The sequence below is a fragment of the Peromyscus californicus genome, unplaced genomic scaffold (genome assembly GCF_007827085.1).
Source record: "Peromyscus californicus insignis strain IS unplaced genomic scaffold, ASM782708v3 Scaffold_5__1_contigs__length_169319896, whole genome shotgun sequence".
Lineage (NCBI taxonomy): Eukaryota > Metazoa > Chordata > Mammalia > Rodentia > Cricetidae > Peromyscus > Peromyscus californicus.
The window spans coordinates 24,219,587-24,244,740 of record NW_026294573.1 but is presented as its reverse complement, the minus strand read 5'-3'; the positions used below and the strand labels follow the sequence as shown (position 1 = coordinate 24,244,740).

Genomic DNA, 25,154 nt, shown 5'->3' with positions numbered 1-25,154 from the left:
CATGGCATTCTGCTCCCTACCCCCAGGTTGGCTAAGGAGGTATGGGGCCTCACACCAAGGGTGAGTGAGGAGCACAGGACATGGAAGGCACACACATGTACAGGCGTGTTTATTGGGTGGAGTCTTAGAGACTCAGTAAGGCACGTGGTCTAGGAAGGGGGTGGACTCTGGAGGCCTGGAGCATAGGCCTTGGTGTGAGCACCCCAGAGGGGTGGGTACCCCCTGCCAGCTGAGCAGCTCTGGGCCACTCTCTCCTTCAATGCCCTCTTCTGGGGACCCTGAGAACAGGGGTTACTTCTGTCCCAAGGGTGAGTATGCACAACCATGGGCAGGGGGAGGGGGGGCTTGGTCAGAGCATAATGTCCCATAGTCCCTGGAGGCACCCTGGAGGGTCCTGACTTGGGCAGGTCCTGGAAGAGGGTGGGTAAGTGTGGCCAAGGGTGGGGGGCCCTTGTTGAGCCCCAAGGCACCAGGTGGGCAGGCTGCAGGGCCTTCTCAGCTGAAGTCTCTGTTGCGCAGGAGCAGGGGGGCCACCAGGGTCCACAGGTAGAGGAACAGCCCCGCCCAGCTGGCACAGATCTTCACCCACACGGAAGTCCACGTGCTGATCATCTTCCGGGTCTCACCGGGGCTGGAACACACCATCCGGCTCATGAGCCTGGCCCCCAATCTTGTGACCTCAGTCCTGTTCCCTGACTTGGTAAACCAGCTGAGACATCTAAATCCAGCCCTGGCTCTTACCCCGTACCTCCAATCCCTTCGTCTCACACTGGAAAAACCTTGGCCTTAGGACCCTGGACCACAGAACCAACCTTGACTTCAATTCCAATCTGGACTGTACCTCTGGGCCTTGACTTGACCTGCCTCCTGGTTCCTTACTTTGTCATCCTGAGCCAGATACAGTGATGCGCACATAAAAATCCTAGCACTTGGGAGGCAGAGGCAAGAAGAGCGGGAGTTCAGGACCACCTTTGGCTGTATCCTAAGTTTGAAACCAGCCTGGGCTACATGAGACCCTGTATCAAAAGCAAAACAAAAGAGTCCAAGGGCCAGTGGCCCAGGCCTGTGATCCCAGCCTTTCAGGGAAGTGAGGCAGGAGGGTCTCAAGTTCAAGGCCTGCCTGGGCTACACAGGAAACCCATCTTTAGTACTTCATCACCTAGTTCTTTGGCCTCATTCTTCAGGCTTGGGGACTGATGGATTCCTGACCTTAAATGTGCCTGGCCTTGACTTTGGTCCTTCATGACTCAGCCTTGTCCTCTGACTTCAGCTCCTTGCCCCTCTACTGGCTTGATTGTCCCTGGACCTCAATTTTAACCAAACGACCAAGTCCCAGTGTATGATGCTACACTATTGCTTCCCAATAGTCCTGACCAGATGCGACTCTCCATGGTCCCAACCCCAACTCTGGGCCTCTCGACTCCAACCCTTAATTCTGTGACTGCAATTCTGATCACTGTACCCTAGTCCTGCCCCTCCATGCACCCCACACCGGACTCCCCCACAACCCAGCTCTGATTTGCAAACATGATCACCCTGCTGAAGACCTGCTCCACCTCCTGTTTGTCCCTTTGAGTTTCTTAGCAAAAGTGTGAGAAGCTGGGCCAATGAAGGCCCAGAAGGGAAACTAAGGCAGAACATGGGTGGGCTTTGTGGGGGTCTAAGACAGGCCCTGCCACCTAGGTTCCCAAGCCTGAGCAGAGACCAGAGACCCAGGAGGGGCTGGAGGAAACACACAGCGAGTTCACCCGGGGCTGCCTGGGTCTTCCCGCCCACCAGGGTGCCACAGCACACCTGTACCAGTTGGTAAGCGTCATCATGATGTGCAGGGAGGCCAGCACCAGGCAGAAGTGGAAGAAGGAATAGCTGTAGGTGACGCCATCCTGCTCGTTGTCATAGGCTTGGCCCCCACTGACGGCCACCTGCTGCTGCTGCACAGTCTCCGGACACTCCTCTGTCTGCATCAGGCTGTTCACCTGGCGGTGGTCGGAGGATCGCAGACTGCAGGAGAGGAAGGAAGAGGCTGTCAGTGCCACAAACAGAGATGGGCAGACATGGCAGGGCGGGACCCTGTGAGCCAGGGAACTGGTCACAACAGGACTCAGGTGGTCCAGGTTCCTTGGAGCCAACCAACTAGTCAGACTCTCAACTCTACCCCAATCCCTTACGACCTTGAGTAAAGCACACCTCCGTAAACACTTGATTCCCTCAACGTGCCTCACACATGCCCAGTACAGGGTAAAACTAAATGTCACTTCACCATTTCTAAAACAGGTGCTGATAGTACTGAGTACTGAGTACTAGGTACTGAATCATCAAACCAGGAATGTAATCCACCAAGGTTTTGCTGGTTAAGTTTTTGTCACAATCTAGGGTCATCTGCAAACAGGGACGCTCAACCAAGGAATTCCATCTGTCAGACCAGCTTTAGGCGAGTCTTTGGGATGTTATCCTGATTAGTTGACGTAGGAGGCCCAGAGGACAAAGCTCATGGTGGGCGGTGCCACCCTGGACAGGTCGTCCTGGGCTGTGTAAGGAAGCTGCCGAGCAAGCCTTGGAGAGCAAGCCGGGAAGTAGCGGTGCTCCGTGTTCTGCTTCAGTTCCTACTTCACGGCTCCTGCCTCCAGTTCTGTGATGGACTGTGTGCTGCCTGGAAGTGTGAGATGAAATAAATCTCTCCTCCCAATTTGCTTTTGATCGCGGTGTTTATCACGGCAACAGGAAGAAAATTAATACGGGTCGATTTTTGGGTGGAGGATATATGTGTATCTGTGTATGTACATAGGTATCCTTGCCTGTAGGGACATGATGTATGTGTTTGTGTGTGTGTGTGTGTGTGTGTGTGTGTGTGTGTGTGTGTGTGTGTGTATGCTCATGTGTTTATGTTTATGTGTATATGTGTATGTATTATATTGTGTATGTATGTATATATGTGTGTATATATGTGTATCTGTGTGTCTATGCATGTGTGTATTTGTGTCTATGTGTGCATGTATATATGTGTGTGTATATGTGTGTGTATATGTGTATGAATATGTGTGTGTGTGTGTGTGTGTGTGTGTGTGTGTGTGTGTACATGTGTAGGCCATGTGTTAGGTTTCTCCCTCAACTGCTCATCTACTTTCTTTTTTGAGACAGGGTCTCTCACTGAACCTGGAACTTGACATGTCAGATACACTGGCTGGCCAGTAAGCTCCTGAGACCCTTCTGTCTCCACCCTGCAGTGCTGGGGTTACGGTAGTGTGCTGTAGGTGTGTGCTGGGGTTACAGTAGTGTGCTGTAGGTGTGTGCTGGGGTTACAGGAGTGTGCTGTAGGCATGTGCTGGGGTTACAGTATGTGCTGTAGGTGTGTGCTGTAGGTGTGTGCTGGGGTTACAGGAGTGTGCTGTAGGCATGTGCTGGGGTTACAGTATGTGCTGTAGGTGTGTGCTGTAGGTGTGTGCTGGGGTTACAGGAGTGTGCTGTAGGTGTGTGCTGGGGTCACAGTAGTGTGCTGTAAGTGTGTGCTGGGGTTACAGTAGTGTGCTGTAGGTGTGTGCTGGGGTCACAGGAGTGTGCTGTAGGTGTGTGCTGGGGTCACAGGAGTGTGCTGTAGGTGTGTGCTGTAGGTGTGTGCTGGGGTCACAGGAGTATGCTATAGGTGTGTGCTGGGGTCACAGGAGTGTGCTGTAGGTGTGTGCTGGGGTCACAGGAGTGTGCTGTAGGTGTGTGCTGTAGGTGTGTGCTGGGGTCACAGGAGTGTGCTGTAGGTGTGTGCTGTAGGTGTGTGCTGGGGTCACAGGAGTGTGCTGTAGGTGTGTGCTGGGGTCACAGGAGTGTGCTGTAGGAGTGTGCTGTAGGTGTGTGCTGGGGTCACAGGAGTGTGCTGTAGGTGTGTGCTGGGGTCACAGGAGTGTGCTGTAGGTGTGTGCTGTAGGAGTGTGCTGTAGGTGTGTGCTGTAGGTGTGTGCTGGGGTCACAGGAGTGTGCTGTAGGTGTGTGCTGTAGGTGTGTGCTGTAGGTGTGTGCTGGGGAGCTAAACCCAGGTCCTCCTGTTTGCACGGTTTGAACTTTTCCACTGAACCACCATTGCAGCACTCTGGCTGTTTTGTGTGGCCGTCTCATGGAGTCCAGGCTAGCCTGGAATTCAGTCACTATGTAGCCCAGGTTGTTCTGAAACTCACAGCAATCCTCCTGCCTCTGCTCTCCAAGGGTGGGAATTACCGGCATGAGCCACGTCTGGAAACTTGGTTTTGTTAGTCGTAGGTGTTTAGCATTAGCAATCACTTCCATGTTTATGAAAAGAAAGCAGAGGAGAGGTCAGTGCCAGAGCATTGGTCTAGCACATGCAAGGCCCTGGCTGGATTCCAGCACTGAAAAGACCAAAAAATGCCTTGGGTTAGCCAGGCGGCTCAGTGAGGTACAAGTTCTAGCCACACAAGCCTGCTGCTGACCCTCACAGTTTCATCCTCATAACCCATGGCAAGGTGGAAGGAGAGAAATGACTTCACAATCCTAACCTCTGACCTCTATATATGAGCCATGGTACATGTACTCACACACACACACATACATCATGCACGCATATGCAAGAATAATTTTTACTTTTTTTTTTTTTTTTTTTTTTTGGTTTTTTCGAGACAGGGTTTCTCTGTGTAGCTTTGCGCCTTTCCTGGAACTCACTTGGTAGCCCAGGCTGGCCTCGAACTCACAGAGATCCTCCTGGCTCTGCCTCCCGAGTGCTGGGATTAAAGGCGTGCGCCACCACCGCCCGGCAAGAATAATTTTTAAAAGCCTGGTATTTTATTATCTGGGTGCTAGCCTTTCTAGGACTCTTAGTTAGTTAATGAATGAATCACTACATTCTGGAGTTTTACTTGGAATTTTTTTTTTTTTACAGCTCCTCTGAGATGGACTGTGACTGAGATATGCAATCTCAATCCAAATAAGCCTTTTCCTCACCATGTTGGTTCTGGTCATGGTGCTTATCACAGCAACAGAAAGCTCCCCAGTCCTCCCTCACTCCCCCACTCAGAGCTCCTCCCGGAGCCCGAGCCCATGGTACCTAATGAAGAAGGTGCACAGGATGAAGATGATGAGGCCCACGATGCTCGGGGCATCCCACCACACGGTGCTGTAGTCTTCCAGGTCCACCTGGCCTGTTCCATTTTTAGTGGGCAGGTGAGGGTTGCATTTTTGGTCTGGGCAAGGAACACAGACAACACATTTAGCCTTAGCTGACTGTATCTCAGAGTCAGGGAACTCTGGGGATAGGCAGCGAGCTGACTCAAGAGGGCAGACAGACACACAGACCCACATGCGACCCTTGAAGGCCCAGCAGTAGACAGCAACTGGCAGCCACAATGAAAGACAGATAACTCCAGGAGCAGTTGAGACACTCCTGTCCACCCCCCAAGACTGAGCCTCTGGGTATCCCGGACCCCTGTGATGTCCCTTCAACAGGCCACGACTGAACCAGCCGCCCACCTCACACTCACCAGGGATGTTGGACAGGGCCGACCAGGTGACAAACATGGTGTACAATGTGATGACGGAGGCCTGCAGCAGTCCTGAGTTAGGCTGGGCATCCTGGCAATAACAGTCCACAGGTAAGAGCTCAGCCACTCTCCCCACCGGATCACCCACCACTCCTGCCTACCCCAAACCAGAGCCCTGATTCTTTCTCTTGACCCCTGACCGAGATCACCAGCCCCCTTTCTTCTGCAAATGTTCAGGCCAGCCTCTTCAGTCTGCTCAGCTTCACCCGCCCCTACCCCACTGTCACGCTCCAGACACTGCAGTCTCCTCTGCAAACCTCTCCCACCTCAGACGCTTTGGAACTTGGCACATTCCCGGGGGAGGTGGGGGCTGGAGAGGAGGAAATAAGGCCCTGAGCCCCTGCTATGGAAGCTCCTGCCCTCACCAGCCCCCTGCCTTTGCTCCACAAAGCTCTGCAACCAAACTGGCTTTCCTCATGGTGTGCACGAGCTCTCGGTTCAAATCCCAGCTCCGCTGTGTACTGGCCTTGGCTAAGTCTCCTCTTCTTCTTTTCGTAGATGTGTGAGTTCGTGTGTGTGTTTGTGTGTATGCACATGAGCATGGAGGTCAAAGACAACCTCACTTGTCATCCCTCAGGAACCATCTCCTTTGTGTTTTGAGAGACAAGGACTCTCAGTGGGACCTGGTGCTTGCCAATTTGGCTAGGCTGGCTGTCCCTACCTCTTGTCCCCAGCTCTTGGATTATAATTTTGATATGGGTGCTGTAAGAATCAAAGTCAACCTTTGAGTCCCACCTGCCCAAGAACCAGGTAACCTCCTGGAATGCTGGGAGTTGTAGTTCTTGGAAAACAACAAAGTCACATGGGAAATATAGTAGCCATATGGTTTTGTCCTTAAAAAGCCCCTACAACTGTCCGCCCAGCCCCTCGTGACTCCTTTAAGTCTGTTTGCTCCTCAGTAAAGTGGGGATGACAGTGCTGTGAGGAACAAGAGACACAGGTGACAGGCGCCATAACGGTTGGCTATCTCTCTCCTTCCTCTGCTTCCGCACAGCTGTACTGTCAACCCATACAGCAGGTCTTAGTGACAGCACCCACCGGATGAGCCCCACATGCATCACCTTCACAGTGGGAAATGAAGGCTCTGGGAAAGAGAGGCCCCCAACCTTTGTACTGACTCCCCAAAACTTAAGCTACCTGTCAACACTGACATCCAAACTGGAAACTCCTTGTGGGTATACACAGGGGTCAGAGATACTCTCTGAGGAGCAAAGGGCCATTCTGCCATCCCTGTCCATTATCTCAGAGGGTCTGGGATGAGATGTCAGGAAACTGCACCCCATTCCCCAATACCTCCTTCTGAACTCTGAAAATTATTTCTCTTCACTGGCACAACACTAATAACTACAGCATCAGCTGGAGTCTGCTTGGTACCCACGTGCCTAATCAGACCTCAATCCTGAGAGCAACCCCAGAAAGCATTTACACTTGAGGGAGGAGCAAGTTAGTTAAAGCCTTTCCCAAAGATGCCCAGCATGGAGATCTGACAGCCAAACCGGGAGACCAGGAGCTGAGAGGCTTGTAAACACAGCCCAGGTCTCTCTGACCTGTCAGCCCTGTCCTGGTAGTCCCTGTAGCTTCCTACATGAAGTCCCGCCTGCAAAGGGATTGGGCCAACGGGCAGGCTCACCTGGACCTTGGGCAGGATGGCAACGATGGAGACACAGACACAGAAGGTGAGGTTGAGGCTGATGAAGACCTTGCCCTCATGGCAGGCGCTAGACTCCGTGTAGTAGATGAACATCAGCGCCACAGCAGCAATGGACAGCAGGTAGAAGAGGAAGGTGAAGAAGAAAAGGCCTGGCAGAGCGGAGGTGAGCAACAGCTCAGAATCAGGAGGCAGACAGGGGCACCAGCCACCCCAGGGGGCTGCAGCAACCCTCCTGCCACGGGCCTCAGTTCCCTGACGTGGGGAGTGGCTCCCCACAACACCTTTGTGAGTTCCTGTCCCAACCCAATCCATAATGACTCACATGCTATAAGGACAATAAAGACAAAACAGGGCTGCACTGGATGTCACTGTACCACTGTCATTTAAAAGAATTTGCTGGTAGGGCTGGAGACAGCTCCAAAGTTAAGAGCACTTGTTGCTCTTACAAAGGGCTGGGGTTCAGCTCCCAGCAACCATGTGGTGACTCATAACCGTCCATAACTCCAGTTCCAGGTGAGGCATCACCCTCTTCTAGCCTCCACAGACACCAAGCACACACATAGTGCCCACATACATGCACACAAACAACCATACACATAAAATAAAATAAATAAATCCAAAATAATTTGCTGGTAAAGCCCTCGAGACTATACAGAATATAAGATCCAGCTTTTACACTCCATTGTATGTTTAATCTCCACCAAAAGTTCAAGTTTAAGTTAGACAATTTCAGCAGCCTTGGATCTTGAATATGCTAAAATTTTGTAATCTGGAAAAGTAATTAATGATGAATAATCCATCAGTAAACCCAGGCTCCAATTCAAACTCAAAATATCCCATTTTCTAAAATGGTCTCATTGATTCTCCTCTTCTTGTTTTGAGACAGAGTCTATGTAGCCCTGGCTGTCCTGAAACTTGCTATGTAGATCAGGCTTGCCTTGAACTCACAAAGATCCACCTGCCTCTGCCTCCTCAGTGCTGGGATTAAAGCATGCACCACCACACCAGGACACTTACTGTGTTTTTTGAGGAGGTGTGTCTCATGTCACTCAGCCTGGCCTCCAACTCACTATGTAGTAGAGGTTGGCTTGAACTTTTGATCCTCCTTACTCTACCTCCTAAATGTTGGGATTATAGGTGTAATGTATCATACCTACCCTCTTTATTTATTTTTAAAAGTTATCATCATGGTTGTGTGTGTGTGTATTATATGTGTATGTGTTATGTGTGTTATATGTGTGTTACATGTGTATGTGTGTGTTATATGTGTGTTACATGTGTATGTGTGTTATATGTGTGTGTTATGTATGTGTGTGTTATGTATGTGTGTGTTATTTGTGTGGGAACACATTTACCATGGCACACATATGAAAGTCAGAGGACATGTCTGTGGAGTCAATTCTCTCCTCCCACATTTACATACATTCTGGGCACCGGATTTGCATAGCAAATGCCTTTACCTTTGCCACTGTCATAGTTTAACTGTCAACTAGAGTCACTTGAGAAAGGAGTCTCAAATGAAGGGCTGCCCAGATCAGATTGGCCTGTGGGAGATTGCCTTGTTTATTAGTGATGTAGGAGGGCCCAGCCCACTGTGGGCAGCATGATTCCCTAAGCAGGTGGTCCTTGACTGTATAAGATGGCTAATTAAAGTTGAACCTGTGAGTAGCCAAGTAGGAGCATTCTTCTGTGGCTTTTTTTTTTTAAATGAGACAGGTTTTCTCTGTGTAGCCCTAGCTGTCCTGGAACTTGCTCTGTAGACCAGAACTCTGCCTGGCTCTGCCTCCCGAGTGCTGGGATTAAAGGTGTGTGCCACCACCACCTGGCTAAATTTATTTATGTATTTTTTTTAATGTATGAGTGTTCTGTCCTCACGCATGCATACACGCCAGAAGAGGGCATCAGATCCCATTATAGATGGTTGTGAGCCACCATGTGGGTACTGGGAATCGAACTCAGGACCTCTTAACCTCTGAGCCATCTCTCCAGCCCCAATCTTTGGTGGTTTTTGCTGTATTTCCTTGGCCATAAATTCCCTGGCCAGAGACAATGATGAACAGAATAGCAAGCGGGCTTGTCTTCAAGTTCCTGCCTGACTTCCCTCAATGATGGGCTCTATCTTGTAAGCTGGAAAGAAAACAAACAACAACAACAACAACAACAAAAAACCAAAATCTCTCCTCCACAAGTTTTTTTTGGTCAGGGTGTTGTATCACAGCAACAGAAAGCTAACTAGAACACCGAGGCAGTGTCTTGCTATAGCCACTTAAGCTGGCCTTGAACTTCTGAACTCAAATGCTCCTTCTGCCTCAGCCTCCTAAGTAGCTGGCACTGCAATCACATGCCACCAGGTCCAGCTGACCTTAGTACTTTAAGATAACCTGCAGCCAGGCGGTGGTGGCGCACGCCTTTAGTCCCAGCACTCGGGAGGCAGAGGCAGGCGGATCTCTGGGAGCTCGAGGCCAGCCTGGGCTACAGAGTGAGTTCCTGGAAAGGTGCAAAGCTACACAGAGAAACCCTGTCTCGAAAAAACAAAAGACAAAAACAAACAAACAAAAAGGCTAACCTGCAAATCTTGTAAAAACACAAGGGTTAATAAGCTTCACAATCTTCCTAACATCGTTTCTCTCTACGATCACACAATAGCAATACTTGCTTTTGTTATTGAGATCATACCATTGCTGGGCCTGGTGCTGCACATCTGTAATCCTAGCTACTCAGGAGGCTGAAGCAGGTGGACCACAAGTTCAGGTCTGTCTGGGCTATAGAGTGAGTCCCAGGCTAGCCCGAGCAATTTAGTGAGACTATGCCTCAAAATAAAAAGTAAAAAGTGGGCTGGGGATGTAGTTCGGTAGTATAGCACTTGCTTGCCTAGCATACTCAAGATCCTGGGTTCAATCCCCAGGAATATCTTTAGAAAAAGTTGCCAGGTGGTGGTGGCGCATACAGGAGACAGAGGCAGATCTGTGTGAGTTCAAAGCCAGCCTAGTCTACAAAGTGAGTTCCAGGACAACTAAGACTGTTACACAGAGAAACACTGCCTCAAAAAAAAAAAAAAAAAAAAAAAAAGAAAGAAAGAAAGAAAGAAAGAAAGAAAAGGTTATACTATGGAATTGTCATTAGTACATTAGTGGTAAGATTTTCAACAGTTGCTCACAAAACAATGGTGTTGTCAATAGCTCATAAGGCCTGGTGGTTGGACGGAGACCAGCAGGTCCAAAAAGGTGTGAAGGGCAATGAACGCTAGCCCAGGCTTTCTTGCAGACTTACGGTAAGTGCAGGAGATTCAGCAGGGCGATCTGCTGCTAGGATCTCAGCTTAAAGTATGGCTCACCACCAAAAGGAACATTCCCTGCTCTGTGTAGCCTGTCCCTTGGAAGCTATGGACCTCAACCCCTCAGGCCCCCCAGGCAGCTTCCCATGGCCAGTCCCTTCCTCCAAACTCCCTCAACTCCAGACCCCGATTCATCAGGCACCCAGCCCCTCAGTGTGGAGGTCAGCCTGGCACTGACCTGCGTACCACGCTGGGGAGTCACACTCCTCAGCCTTGCACAGCCACCGCTGGTTCCAGGAGTGGGCGAAGTCAATGAACAGGATCAGCTGGATGAGGATGAAAAGGAAGGAGCCCACGACGCCAAAGTAGAACCAGACTGTGAGGAGGGAGCAGGGGCGGGTGGTTGGGACCGTAGGAGCAGCTGTGGGGACAGCAGGTCCCCGGGGTGCCTGGCATGGCTTCACTCAGGTGTTCGCTCTCAAACACACAGACTCATGCAATAGTCATGTCAAGCTCTGCACGGGGGACATGAAGAGAAGCAGAGTCCTCCTCTCTAGGGGTGGCTGAGTAGGGTTCAGGCTAGGTGGTACCCCACCTCAGGTTACCCTAAGGCTTCAAAGCCCAGCACCAGGATGCTATTTAGTGAACGGAATGTAGAGGACCACCAGCCACCTGGAGTCAGTGTGATGCCAAGGCAAAGAGTCACCCAGACTCTCCCACCCACCCCGCCACCCTCCTTGCTGCCCCTCCCTTGTCCTCAGAGCCACCTACTCTTGGGAAAGGAGCCATCAGGGATGTAGAAGGCACCCACGGTGATACCCACGAGGATCAGGAATTTAAAAAACCAAAACCTGCAAGAGAGATGAAGGAGAAGCTGAGTGGAGGCATCGACATATGGAACCAGAGCAGAGGCAGCCCGGAACCTCCACCCAAGGGACAGGTCCTGGGAGAGGTGAAAGGGCGTGCTGGAGAGCTGACAGACATCGGGTCTTTCCCACTCCATCGGGTCTTTCCCACTCCTAGAAAAAGCCTGGAGCTCAGGGCAGAGGGAAGAACCAAGCAGTGAGACTGTCACTGAACTGCTGTGTGTGTATCAAACCGCTACCATCTCTGAGCGTTTTCCTCATTTGAAAAATGGATTTGAGTAGGGGCGGCTCAGCTGGTGATGTGATTTGTCATGCACGCATGAAGACTGACATTTGATCATCAGCACCCACGTAAAAACGCAGACATGCCTGTCGCTGGGGGCTCGATCATCCAAGCTAGTGTAATCAGTCCCAGGTGAGAAACCCTGTTTCAAAAAAAAGTAAGTGTGGATGGCTCCTGGGAACAGCTGAGGCTGACCTCCCCCTGCTGGCTTCTACCAGGGAGTCTGAGGGGAGGGTCTAGAGATCTCTGGGGACAGGCAGAGGGGAGAAAAGCCTTCCAGGGGATTGTGCCAGGGTGCAGGTGGTCGCCTCGCACCCATTCTGGATGGCCGCTCGCGGGTCCCGGCTGCTGCGCACGCAGATCATGAACAGCATGAAGAAGCAGAAAAAGGCCGCTGTGGCGAAGCACATGCGGTAGACGGCGCGGAAACCCAGCAGGGAGCCGCAGTCCAGAGGACCCTGAAGGACCACGGGTTGCTGAGTCCTGTCCTCACACACCCAGGGCAGCTGTGGAGACAAAAGGGCAGCTTAAGGGTCCCACCCACCAGAATCCTGCAGCCTCCCATTAGGTCTGAGCCTCCATTTCCACGGCCTGTTTCCCACTCCCTTTGGGGCTGAACCCTAAGAAAGGCTGTCTAGACTCCTATCTCATAACAACCCCCTCCTAGCTGACCATTTCCCTGCTGTCACAACCCCCCACACCCATCGCCCACATCCCACACCCCCATCTCAGTACTGCGCTGTGTGAAGCCCTGCTTCTCAGGGCGGTCTCCATCTCCTGCTTCAGCGGAACCACTAAGAGGTCTGCGGGACCCCTTAGATTTGACCTCTCTACGGACTCCGCAGGAATCCACACCTATGCACAGGTCAAGATGCTAAAGCCTTGGGCCTAAAATCCCCGACTGGGGTCGCGCTAAGGTCGAGTCAGGATTCCCCACCCCCCCACCCACCCCCACCCCCGCCCTCATTCCTATCCCCTCCACCCCCGCTTCAGCATTCAAGGGGAAACGCACTCCCGAGATCTGCCTCTAGAGGGCAGTCGTGATGAACAGGATTTTCCATGGGGAGCCCGCTCCTGAGAGATGCACCCTACAAGAGATTCAGGAGCCCTCCCACCCCTGCCACCTGCACACCATCAGCACCTGGAACTTCAGTCACCTTTCCTTGACTGGAGGACGGGGCAATCCGGGCGCCTCCCAACCTCCTCCCCATACTCACCTTGTAAAGCTGACTCTCCACTCCAGGGCTCAGCATGATAATGGACACCAGCACCCCCAAGAAGAGGAAGCCGGTGAAGAGGAGGCGGGTCACCGTGGAGTTGCGGGTTGAAGGGCAACAGCCGCATAGGATACAGGGTGCAGAGCCACAGAGGCAGGATGCCTAGGGGAGGCAGGGACAGCAGCTCGGTCAGTTGCCTTCCCTACATGGGCACTCAACACCCTCCACCTGCCCCATCTCAGTCTTCAAGTCCGTGCTGAGCTGGGGAGAGGACCCCCATTTAACTTTCTAGCCCCGAGTCTGAACTGAATCCATATAGGACCACAAAGCCTGTAGGCAGATGTGAAGGCTAGAATCACACTATTTGTCACTTAGACGGAGGGAGTGATTAAAAAGAAAACCAGAAGGCCAGCTGCCACTGATGAAGGACCTATGTGACCTGTCACGCAACCTCTGTGCCTGTTCCCCCATCCATCAAATAGGGATCGTGAAGGTAGCCACTCTTCACAGGGTAGTTGTGAGAATGAAACAGAGTGTTTACATAGTTTTGTTTCTTAGATTTATTTATTTTGTGTACTGATGTTTTGTTTGCATAGACATCTGCAGACCAGAAGGCATTGGCTCCCATAGATGGTTGTGAGCAGCCATGTGGGTGCTGAGAATTGAACTCAGAACGTCTGGAAGAGCAGACAGTGTTCTTAACCGCTGAGCCATCTCTCCAGTCTTGGGTATTTAAATTGAAAGCCCCAGCCAGGTGTGGTAGCACATGCCTGTAATCCTGGGGCAGAAGGATCAAGAGTTCAAGGCCAGCCTCAGCTACATAGTGGGTTTGAGGCCTGCCTGAGCTACATGAGACCTTGTCTCAGACAGACAGACAGAATGCAAACTCCTTGAGACCCCCTGCCTCTTTCCCAGCTCATTTTTCTTCACAGGACTCCAATATTCTTGGTATCTTCCTTATCTGTCTGCATCTTCCTTGTTAGCAAGGACGGATTTTCATCTGCTTTGTTCACTGGGTCAGAACCAGAAACAGTACCCAGAACCTATTAGGGGATTATGAACTTTGTGTTCAATGAACATGAAGTGTCTGGCATAGAAACAGATACATATTAAGCCCTGAGAAACCAGAATGTTCAAAACGTCTGAAATTGAGACTCCCTGGTGGCTGTGTTTGCCTGGGGCTGACCCCATTCTGGACGGCTGATGGTAGTCTAGCGCCTCCCACCATCCACCGCCTAGGCTGCGGCCTTCCTGGGCTGAAACCACTGAGGGACTGGAAGGCTACACCATAGCTGAGTCAGCAAAGAAGAGACTCACCCCTCTGGGAAGTCCCCAAGCACAAACCTTGAGGGAACAGCCTCCCTGGCCAGCCACAAACAGCCCAAGTCCTCACACAGGTATTTAAGAACCCAAGAGGATCAGTCTTCCATGGACCAAAAAGACCTTAAGCCAAGAGTTACTGGCATTCAGTAAACTATCTGGATACTGAGAGATCCCATTCTGTGACAGAGCGAACCAGGCTGGTTTTGACTGGGTTATGGCAAGTCTAGAAGGCCTCCTTGAGGAAGTGAGCTAAGGGCTGAAGGATTAGGAGGCAATCCCAGAGAGGGAAGGCACTCCTGCCCAGGGCAGCGGGGACTGTTGCATCTGAGGAAGGAAGGTGGAGAAGGCACAGTGAGCTGGTAGTGTGATGTCTGATGGGCAGATGGGACCAGACAAGGACCACCCAGGACCATGGCTTCTATCCACAGGAGAGTGGACACCCTCTGAGGGTACACAGCCCCGGCTGCAGAAACAACCTCACCCCATAGAATCAGCTTGGCTGATCGAAGCTTCCGGGGCTCTGGTTCCTCTGAGAACTTTCTGGATCCACTGGGGACACCACACTCTCCATGTGGCTGCCTTCCCATCTGCCTCTTCTCCCACACTGAAACATCCCTGGAAATACTGTCACTCACAAAGCCAAGAGCAACATGGATGCTAAATGCGTTACAAAATTGTTCTTCACAGACCAAGTCACAGGCTCTAACCCTTCCAGCAACTTCTGGTCACACCCTCCAGGTGTTCCCTGAAGTCCAGCCTCCTGGTCATAGTCATCTTTTCGTAAGCCAGAGAGATGTCTCATTTTACACATGTGGATGATGAGGTTAAAGGTTAAAGGGCTTAGCAGAGGTCACACAGCAACACAGTCACAGCCCCGGAGCTGGAAGGCAGAAGGGACAGGAAGGGCTAGCTGTAGGGTGGGTGGAAAGCACACCATCCACCCGTGGGATGCTTCCCATCTAAAAATGAAGAAAGTGAGACCCAAAAAGACGACAGGAGAGAGGGCATGGCCACACACCCCTAAAATCCCAGCACTCCAGAGGCGGAGGGCTGAGGGAAGAGGACCATGACCGGAAGACCAACCTGAGCTAAACGATGCACTTGAAGCCAGCCTGCCCATCCCCGTCACCACCCTGTGGTGATCTATTGTGTACCCTAATAAAATTTGCCTGAAGCTCAGAGGACAGAACAAGCCACCAGATTAAACATAGAGGCCAGGCGGTGGTGGCACACACCTTTAATTCTAGCACTCAGGAGGCAGAGATCCATCTGGATCTCTATGAGTTCAAAGCTACCCTGGACTACATGAGATTGACTCAGTCTAGGAGAGAAATAGCCAGGCAGTGGTGGCACACACCTTTAATCCTAGCACTTGGGAGGCAGAGATCCATCTGGATCTCTGTGAGTTCAAAGCCATCCTGGATTATATGAGATTAATTTAGTCTAGGAGAGAAACAGAGCCAGGCAGTGGTGGCACACACCTTTAATCCCAGTACTTGAGATCTCATGCCTTTGCTACCAGTATTTGGGAAGCACACACGCCTCTAATCCCAGCACTAAGAAGGAAGTGATATGGCTGGGCAGCGAAAGGTATATAAAGCCTGAGGAGACAGGAACTAAGGCTCTTTCCGCTAAAGTTCTAGAGGTAAGAGGTGGCTGTGGCTTGTTCCTTTGTCTCTCTGATCTTTCAGCATTTACCCCAATATCTGGTTCCGTGTTTTTTATTAAAACACCTATTAGAATTTGAGTTACACAACCCCAAAAAAGTTTCATATGACCGGGATCTGTAAGCCAGCCTAGGAGCTGGATTGAAACTCAGGTCTTCGCTGCCAAGGCCAGACTTTGCCCACAGACACACCACTTCCCAGCCCACAGGCTCACAGATGGGAATGTTACTTAGTTTCTAAACGCCCACGCCATGCAAACGATCCCTGCGAGGCTGGGGCAAACCAGGAAGTCCCTCCCACCCCAGGTGCCGGGTTCCATCCCGCCCCCCCCCCCCCCCCCCCTCCGGCCACTTCAACAGTAAGGCATGCAAACAGGTTCCAGCAAGACGCTGTTTCAGTTCATTCTGTTTCACAGAGGTCAAAATCCAGAAGCTCTTCCAGGGGCTCCTGAGACCTGAAACCTCAGGGTGTCTCAGGTCCTGATGCGGAGCCAGAGGGCCCAGGTAAAGAGAGCCACAGGCCCAACGCACTGCTCCCAGAGGACAAGTCCACACACCTCTGATCTACCTGCCACCCTGGCCCTGCCTGGACCAGCCCCCCCCCCCCCCACCACCCAGGGCTGCTTCCTACGGATACATTGGCCTCTGGGCAGGAGGGAGAGCAGCCACGTGAGCTCACCGGAAGTGCACTGTGGTGCTGTACAAGGCAGGAAATAACAGGAGGAGGCTGACCATCAGGTGCCTGTCCTGTACATCATGGTCCTCCACAACGGGGCTGCCCTACTGGTGTGTGTGTGTGTGTGTGTGTGTGTGTGTGTGTGTGTGTGTGTGTGTGTGTACTGCAGCACATCAGATCACCATCTGCTGATTTCACAAACATAAAAATAATGAAGGTTTAGTCACGTGCGGGTGCATACCTGTCACCTCAGCTGTTCAAGAAGCTAAGGCAGCAAGGTTGCAAGTGCAGGGCCAGCCTGGGCTGCAGAGTGAGGTCAAGGCTAGCCTGGATGACTTAGTGAGACCCTATTTCAAAGTAGGCTGTCCCAGAACTCGGAGATCACTTGCCTCTGTCTCCCAAGTGCTGGGATTAAAGGCGTGAGCCACCGCCGTCCTGGCCCTTTTCTTTTTAGATAGGAGCTCACTATGTAGCCCTAGCCGGCTTGGATCTTGATATATAGACCAGGCTGGACTCTACTCACAGAGGTCTGCCTGCCTCTGCCTCCTGCAGGCGAGATAAAGGCATGCACCACCAGGCCCTGCAGCTACAAGGTTTCTTAGCATCTGACCATCCCTGGGGGAGTCCCTGCAGTGACAGTCCCCCCCCCCAGAAAGCAGCTGGCCAGCCCCTGTTGCCTGCTGACAGGAGAGGAGAGCTTTCTCCCTCCCCCAACAAGCCACACAGCTTTGGAGCCAGGTGGGCAGAGGTGTCCCTAAGTCATTCATCTTCCCTCCCGGTTGTCCCTAGAAACACTTGCAGGGCACTGGGTAGGTAGGAGAGGTAGCTCAGAGCCACCGTTTTGAGTTGTGTTTAGAACAAAATGGCTTTCACTCCCAGCTGTACATCCAAAAAAAATTTGAAAGCTACACTCAAACCAACACTCACACATACTCACGAACACATGTTTGCAGGCTGAACGACCCCAGGTCCTCGGATGGGTGAACAGATAGTTTGGTCTAGATACACACTGAAGTGTTACTGTGACTCTTAAAAAGAAAAAAGCTAGGTGTGGTGGTTGCACACCTGTAACCCCAGCAACTGGAAGCCAGAGACAGTTCAGGGCCAGCTTGGGCCACGCAGTGAGATGTGCCACGAAAAAATAAATTCCAACACACGCTACAACCTGCATGCTATGATTTTGAATGACATAATCCAAGCACAAAGGGCATGAATGGTATCAGGAACCCAGACTAGCTGAGTTCACTGAGAGGAAGTTTCGGTGAGCTGGTGTGGTGACCCAGGACTGCTCGGGGTTTCAGTCTATGGAGGTGAAAAGTATGCGGTAGACGGGGCTGGTGATGGATGCAAATCGGTGTGAATTAGATGTCCTTGAACTGTAATAAAACCGGCTAAACTGAAGCCAAGGGAAGTTGAGGTGGGAGAATCCCTTGCACTCTGGTTCTGAAGTCGGTCAGGATCACATATTGAGTCCTGACTCAAAAGAACTAGTGGCTACAGTGGCAGATCTTATGTGTATTTTACCACAATACAGGGGGGGGGGGGGAGGACTGTGATGCAGTTCATTTGGTGTCTAACCTGCACAAGGCGTTGGTGTGGGTCCTGGGTGAGCTGGTACACACCTGTACTCAGGCGGTAGAGGCAGGTGGTCAGATGTTAGTCTGAGGCTAACCTGGGATACATGAGACCCTGAAGGAGTGGGAAGAAGAGATGAGGAAAGAGTCAAGGGAGAGAGAGGGGAAGAGAGAGGAGAAAAGAGAAGCAGATATAAAAAAGAAAGGAAAGGAGGTAGGCAAGCCATTTCACCTCCCTGAACCTGTTGCCCTAGCTGGGAAGTGAGACTGTAGCTCAGAGGCACAGCACTTGCCTAGGGCATGATGGCCTCGAGTTCAATACCCAGCAAGGCAAACAGGCAAAGCTGGAGGTGATAGCCCACACGAGTATGCCTAGCACTTGGGAAACAGAAACAGGAGGATCACGAGTTCAAGGTCATCCTCAGCTATATAATGAGTTCAAGACCAACCTGAGCTATGTGAGACCCTGTCTCAAAAAAACAAAACATAATACCGAGGAGGAGGGAGGGGAAGAGGAGGCCGAGACAGTAGAAACAGCAGCCACAAACACCTCTGTATTTTCCGGACTTCTGGAGTGGCTGGGTGGTACTGAGAGGTAGCCATTGTCCTCGAAGCTTACACTAGTGAGTCTGGATTTCCCCCCAAAGGCATTGGGGACTCACTGCCAAAGAAGAGCGACAGCAGATTTATACTTAGTGACAGAACTGTGGTCCCAAAATAAGGAGGCAGATGGTGGAGCAGGGGTGTGGGGGAGAGAGTCACTGGCTGCTCTGAGTCACCCAGAAGAGAGAACTGCCATCAGGAGACAAGATGGCAGTTATCACCGAGTGTCTGGACTGACAATAGTCTCTCTGACAATGCCACTTGCCTGGGCTGCGTCATTTAACTAGGACTGTTGGGGAAGATAAATGACAAGGTCCTTGAAGACTAAAACAAAGATCAAAGGTCCAAATGGTAGGCATCACACTACATAATATGGTATGATGTGATATGATATGCATTTCATCACTATTTAAAAGCCAAAACTTGGCGCAGGGATGCACCCTGCAGCCTCCACAAACCACCCCAGTCTTGAAAGCACAGAGGGAGAGACAGCTGAAGGCTCCCACACCTCTCCCTGCGGCTCCTGGAGCCGGCTTGGTGCCAACTCTTTCAGCGTTTCCCCTCCCTGGACTCAGCGTCCTTATCTATGAAATGGGCTCTTGGGCAGGACATTAGCTTGCCAAGTTCAGGCTCTGCATATGGACAGCCCTGAGTTTCACAGTATTCTGTTGTAGAATATTATTTTAAGGTGTGTTACTTTTGTTTATGTTGCGTTTGTTTAACTCTGTGAAGCTGTGTTACTGTGCCTGTCTAAACCACTTGATGGTCTAACAAAGAGCTGAACGGCCAATAGTGAGGCAGGAGAGAGCAATAGGCGGGGCTGGCAGGCAGAGAGGATAAACAGAAGAAGAAATCTGGGGAAAGAAAAAGGAAGAAGTAGCCAGAGAAGGAGGAGGACTCCAGCGGACAGCTGTCCTGATACACAGCGAGCCACAGAGTAAGAGTAAGATTTACAGTAGTAAGAGAACAGGAAAAGCCCAGAGGCAAAATGTAGATGGGATAAGTTAAGGAAAGTCAGCAAGAAACAAGCCAAGATAAGGCTGGGCATTCATAATTAAGAATAAGCCTTCGTGTGTTATTTATTTGGCAGGCCCCCCAAAAGAGCCAGAATACCACCAACAGCAGTATTCTCTGGTGTCCCACTTCCTCACTGGCAGTCCACAGTAATTCACCACTGTGTTGTGTTTATGGCTTGGTGCTGCATGTCACCTTAATGCAAAAAGTATCCATGCACCCCTCTTGGTACTGTTTAATGCCTACACAGGTGAGGGGTGGGTCCCATTGTTCCTCCAACCCTATAGACATGGGGCGGGGGTATGTGCTGCCCACAGTGGGCAGATGAGAAGATGCAAAGCCAGGGTCTGAGCCCATGCCTTGCACAGTTCCTCAAACACACAACCCTCCCTAAAAATTCGCTGTCCATCCAGGCTATGTGGCTTGCCTAGTTACTTCCACCCTCGGTGAACCCAGCCTACCTCCTCATCTAAGGCAGGCTTCACCTGCCCAATGCAAATGCTAGGGAGAAGTGGACAGTTGGGTCACAGCTAGGAGAACACAAAAAGTTTCCCATCATCCCAGGCACCCAGAAACTCTTGGGACCTTCCCACCAGAACTTCTGGGTGAGGCCAGCCTCGTCTACAAAGCAAGTTCCAGGACAGCTAGGACTGTTACCCAGAGAAGCCCTGTCTCGACAAACAAAACAAAACAAGAACTTCTCCTGGGGACTGGAGAAATGACTCCGAGGTTAAGAGTGCTCTCTGAGCCATCATGAAGACCAGAGTTCAGATCCCAGAATAATCATGGGTCCCATGACCAAGCTCCTGGGCAGAGTGGAGACAGGAGGATAGCTGGGGCTTGCTGGTTTCCAAGCTAGCCAAGAAAACATGAGCCCCAGGTTCAGGGAAAGACCCTGCCCCAAAGGAAGGACAAAGGACATGTGACACTCTCTTCTGGCTTTTGCAGGTGCACACATATGCATGTGCACATGTGCCTGCCCATAGCACATACATTCACACATACAAATAAATAGATCTTTAAAAACTTCACTCCTTGGGCTGGAGAGATGGCTCAGAGGTTAAGAGCACTGCTTGCTCTTCCAAAGGTCCTGCGTTCAATTCCCAGTTACCACATGGTGGCTCACAACCATCTGTAATGAGATCTGGTGCCCTCTTCTGGCCTGCAGGGATACATGCAGACAGAACACTGTACACATAATAAATAAATAAATCTTTAAAAAAACAAAAACAAAAAAAAACTTCACTCCTGCCAGGAGGTGGTGGTGCACGCCTTTAATGCCAGCACTCAGGAGGCAGAGGCAGGCAGAGGTAGGCAGAGCTCTGTGAGCTCGAGGCCAGCCTGGTCTACAGAGTGAGATCCAGGACAGCCAGAACTGTTACACAGACGAACCCTGTCTTGAAAAACAAACAAACAAACAAACAAAAAACAAAAAACTTCACTCCCCAGAAGCAGGGTACTGCTGGCCTCCAAGAGTGTCCACCACACTCTTGCCCCATCACTGTTTTGCTGTGAGGAAATCATTGAATCCCTCTGATCCAGCTTCTTCATTAGAAGAATGGAAATCAATTTTTTGAGACCATTCCCAGCCCTAGGACTCAAGCTAAGGATGACCTTTGAACTTCAGCTTCCTCCTACTTTTTTTAAATTCAGTGTTTTTGGCTTTTTGTTTGCTTGTTTTCTTTGTTTTTCAAGAGAGGGTTTCTCTGTGGAGTCCGAGCTGTCCTAGAACTCCCTCTGTAGACCAGGCTGGCCTTGAAAGGGATCCTCTGCCTCCCGAGTGCTGGGATTAAAGGTATACACCACCATTGCCTGACAGGCTCTTTCTGCCTCCACCTCCCAAGTGCTGAGATCATCAAGCCCAGTTAATGCCATACTGGGGACTGAACCCAGGGCTTCATGCATACAAGGCAAGTACTCTACCAACCAAGCTACAACCCCAGCCTGAAATGGGAATAATGTCAACCGCATCCCTGGGGTCTTAGCGAAGATTAAACCAAAGGACACATATACAGAGTGACAGTTGCTGTCGATTGTCAACTTGACAGGCTCTAGAATCATCTTAGATGTGTAGGCATGTGTGTAAGGGGGTATCCAGATTAGTTCACTGAGGTGGGTAGAGCCATGGAAATGTGGGTGACAACATCCTGTGGGCTGGGATCCCTGACGGAAGGAAAAAGAAAGCTGAGCACAGACATCCATGTCTTTCCACTTCCCAACTGCTGGGGCAATGTGACCTGTGGCCACAAGCTCCTGCCACCAAGCCAGCCCTGCCGTAACAGACGGTAGCCTTGAACTGAGAACCAAAACAGACTCCTCCCTCCTAAAGTTGCTTTTGTTGGGTATTTTGTTGCAGCAAGGAAAGTAAATACTTGTAAATCCATAAATCTCTTTCTTGCAGTGCTGGGCCTATGCCCCAAGATAGCCCCCCATTCCTGGGTCCTGACCTACAATAAGGACATAGTGGATGGTGGCCACTGTTGGCATGGTTACCTGTAAAATGGAATAACAATGCCATAGAGCTTCTGGGAGAATCAGTGAGACAGCATGGCCAACAGCCTTGGTACAGGACCTGGCATACTAAATGTTGGAGGGCACCAAAGGCAAGGGCAGTGACTATCCTCCAATTCTCCCCTAGACCAGCTCTGTCTCTAGGCATCCATAATGCATTTGGGGGATGGGGAGGGGTTGTAAGGGAAGAAGCCTGGACCAAGAATCAGATTTTTTTTTTAATTATGTATCCCAGGCTTGCTTGAAGCTCACTATGTGGTAGAAGCTGCCCTTGAACTCCTGGCTCTTCTGCCTCTACATTCTGAATACTAGGATTACAGACATGCATCACTTTGTCTGACTTCATTAAAAAATTATTTTAGATTTATTTTTTATTTTTATTTTATGTGTATGAGTGTTTTACCTACATGTGTGTCTGTGCACTGTGTGTGTGAGTGTGTGTGTGTGTGTGTGTGTGTGTGTGTGTGTGTGTGTACAGTGCCTGACAGGACCAGAAGAGGGCGCCAGATACCTTGGAATTGGAGTTACAGATAATTGTAAGCTGCCATGTGGGCACTGGGAATCCAACCCAGGTCCTCTGGGCCAGCCGCCAATGCTCTTAATAGCTGAACCAGCTCTCCAGCTCTCTGGCTTCAGGTTTTAAACCTGACTGTAATTCCCTCATGTTTTGACTGCTCAACCTGAGGCAAGAGAGCTAACCCCTGAAAACGGAGGGTCTGAGCAAGCCTGTCTGGCCTCAGCTCTGTAGACTGGGTGACTCAAAGCAGTTCTTGGCTTTATTCTCCAGATGGAATTCTCCACCTACATTTCCTCCAGAGTAACGACAGCTCCCACAATGCCCACTCGCTGTGCACAGGAGCTGGGTGGCAGTTTTCACCTCTCATCTGTCCATCTCCCAATAGGATGCCAAGGCAAGCATTGCTGTGGTCTTCAGCTCACTGTTGGGGAGACCGAAAGCTGCCCTCGAACTCCTGGCTCTTCTGCCTCTACATGTGGGCTTTACATGTGGGTGTGTGGGTGTTGGTATGTGCATGTATGGAACAGGATAGATTAGTGTGGGGGAGAAAGAAAGAAAGTAAGTATTACTGGGCTAGGAATCAGTAGGTCGGCCCTCACAACCCCTCCCCCAGCAGGGCATGGGTAACCAGGCGAGATTAGATGGGAATCTTGTGGGCTGTGAGTGGGAAGGTCTCCCTCCCTAACCAGGAAGCAGTGTCTGGGAAAAGTCATGGTCATCAGCTAGCAATATCCTTACTCCTGATCACCAGCTCAGGCTAGGGCCCAAGAGAAACACATACACACATACACACACACACACACACACACACACACACACACACACACACACACACACACACCTTTCAATGGAAACAGAGGCCCAAGAGAGGTCAAGAGCTGTGTCCAGGGACCCACTCCATCGCCTCCCTAGGCTGAGCTCACTCTCAGAAAATGGCTACAAAGAAAACCCCTAGATGCCCAGCTCTCGCCTGGGCACCCGCTCCTAACACGCACACAAATCAGGGACAAAGGAAGCAAGTCCTGAGCTTGCCTTCAGCAGCCAGCCGCTGGAGCCCCTCTCCGCCCCTCTTTGTGTGGGGCCAGAAGGGGAGGGAGCTGTCTGAATGAACCTCAGATTTAATGAAGGGAGGAAGCAAAGGAAAGGGGGGCTGGGAAAGGGAAAGTATGGGCCTCCCAGCCGGGGATGGCTGAATCCCCTCCCCTGTGCTGGTTGCTGCCCCAAAACAGAGCTGGCCACCCGCCTAGTCCCCAACACAGGCGACCAGGTGGGCACACGCAACCTCCTTCGATTTCTGGGTCTTCCGGAATCCAAAGTTTGGCCCAGGTGGTCAGTGACAACCGACACCAACCTCGCTCAAGGCGGGTGGGGTGGGGGAACTTCATACCCAACCCCCACTCCCTTCCCGGCTCGGGCTGGAGGGGAAGGGTCCAGCGCTTGCAGGAGGGAGTGCTCAAGAGTGAGCGAGCCAGACAGCGCGCAGAGAGGATGCAGACGGAGCCCGTTACGACGCTCAGACAGACGGACTGAACCCTAGAGACACGGATAGAACAAACACAAAAGAGCAGACTGAGCTAGGCTACAGGGACAGACAGAATGACTGACGCTCTTCCAGAGGGACAGAAGCGCAGGCAGAGGGGGGCCGGGACCCTGCTAGTCACACAAAGAGTCCCGCGCCCCGGAGAGAGACGCGCCACGCACTCGGGGGCCGCTCCGAGACGGGGCGCGGGCGGCGGCGGCGGGGCTCCCCGCACCCGCTGCGGGCCTCAGTGTCCGGGTTCCCGGAGCGGTGGCGCCGAGGGCGCCCGGCCGCGCCCCACCCCTCCCCCGCGGTCATCCAAGCGGCGACACCAGCTGTCCAGCGCCCGGCTGTCGAAGCCGAGTGGTTGCGGGATGAGGATAAGAAGGGCCCCAGAAAGACAAGTTTGGAGGAAGCATAAAAGAAGAAAAGTACTTGGAGGAAGAAGGGAGAGAAAAAGTGAGCGGGGACGCAGCAGGGACGGGGTGGGCACTCACGCAGCTGAGCAGGGAGCAGGCCCCCAGACAGGCCCCCATGGCTGAGCCGGGCGCGGGGCGCGGGGCGCCGGTCTCGGATCCCGGATCCGGTGGGACGCCAGGCGCTTGGCTGGCCCCACCCCGAACCCAGCCCCGCCCTGACCCCGCCCCACCTGCCGAAGCCGCTCGACACTTTCCGGCGACGCTCGGCGGTCTCCTATGACTCACCTGGGACAGGTGCTCCTGGCTAGACTTTACTGAGAGAGGTTGAGGCGGGAAAATTCCAGCAACTACGCCGCGGGCACAGCCCCAACCAACTCTGACCTAGGCTTGTATCCTGAACCAATGCGAGAATACGGAAATACACCTTTTGATGTGGACGTCACCAGGGCCATTGTGTGACCGACCCCAGAATGCTGTCACTATTACAGGAAGGATCTAAGAGTG

At 51.7% G+C, this 25,154-nt stretch overlaps 1 protein-coding gene across 1 annotated transcript; it reads right to left on the bottom strand.

Annotated features, from left to right (window-relative positions):
• Positions 1-86: 86 nt before the first annotated feature.
• Positions 87-24,837, bottom strand: Serinc2 (serine incorporator 2). The gene is made up of 10 exons (XM_052717909.1): positions 24,729-24,837; positions 12,829-12,990; positions 11,927-12,117; positions 11,234-11,313; positions 10,701-10,838; positions 7,168-7,337; positions 5,478-5,568; positions 5,045-5,180; positions 1,795-2,001; positions 87-631 (listed from the first exon to the last, which is right to left on the bottom strand). The coding sequence occupies exons 1-10, from the start codon at positions 24,765-24,767 to the stop codon at positions 496-498; spliced, it is 1,350 nt and encodes a 449-aa protein (XP_052573869.1). The 5' UTR covers positions 24,768-24,837; the 3' UTR covers positions 87-495.
• Positions 24,838-25,154: the final 317 nt, after the last annotated feature.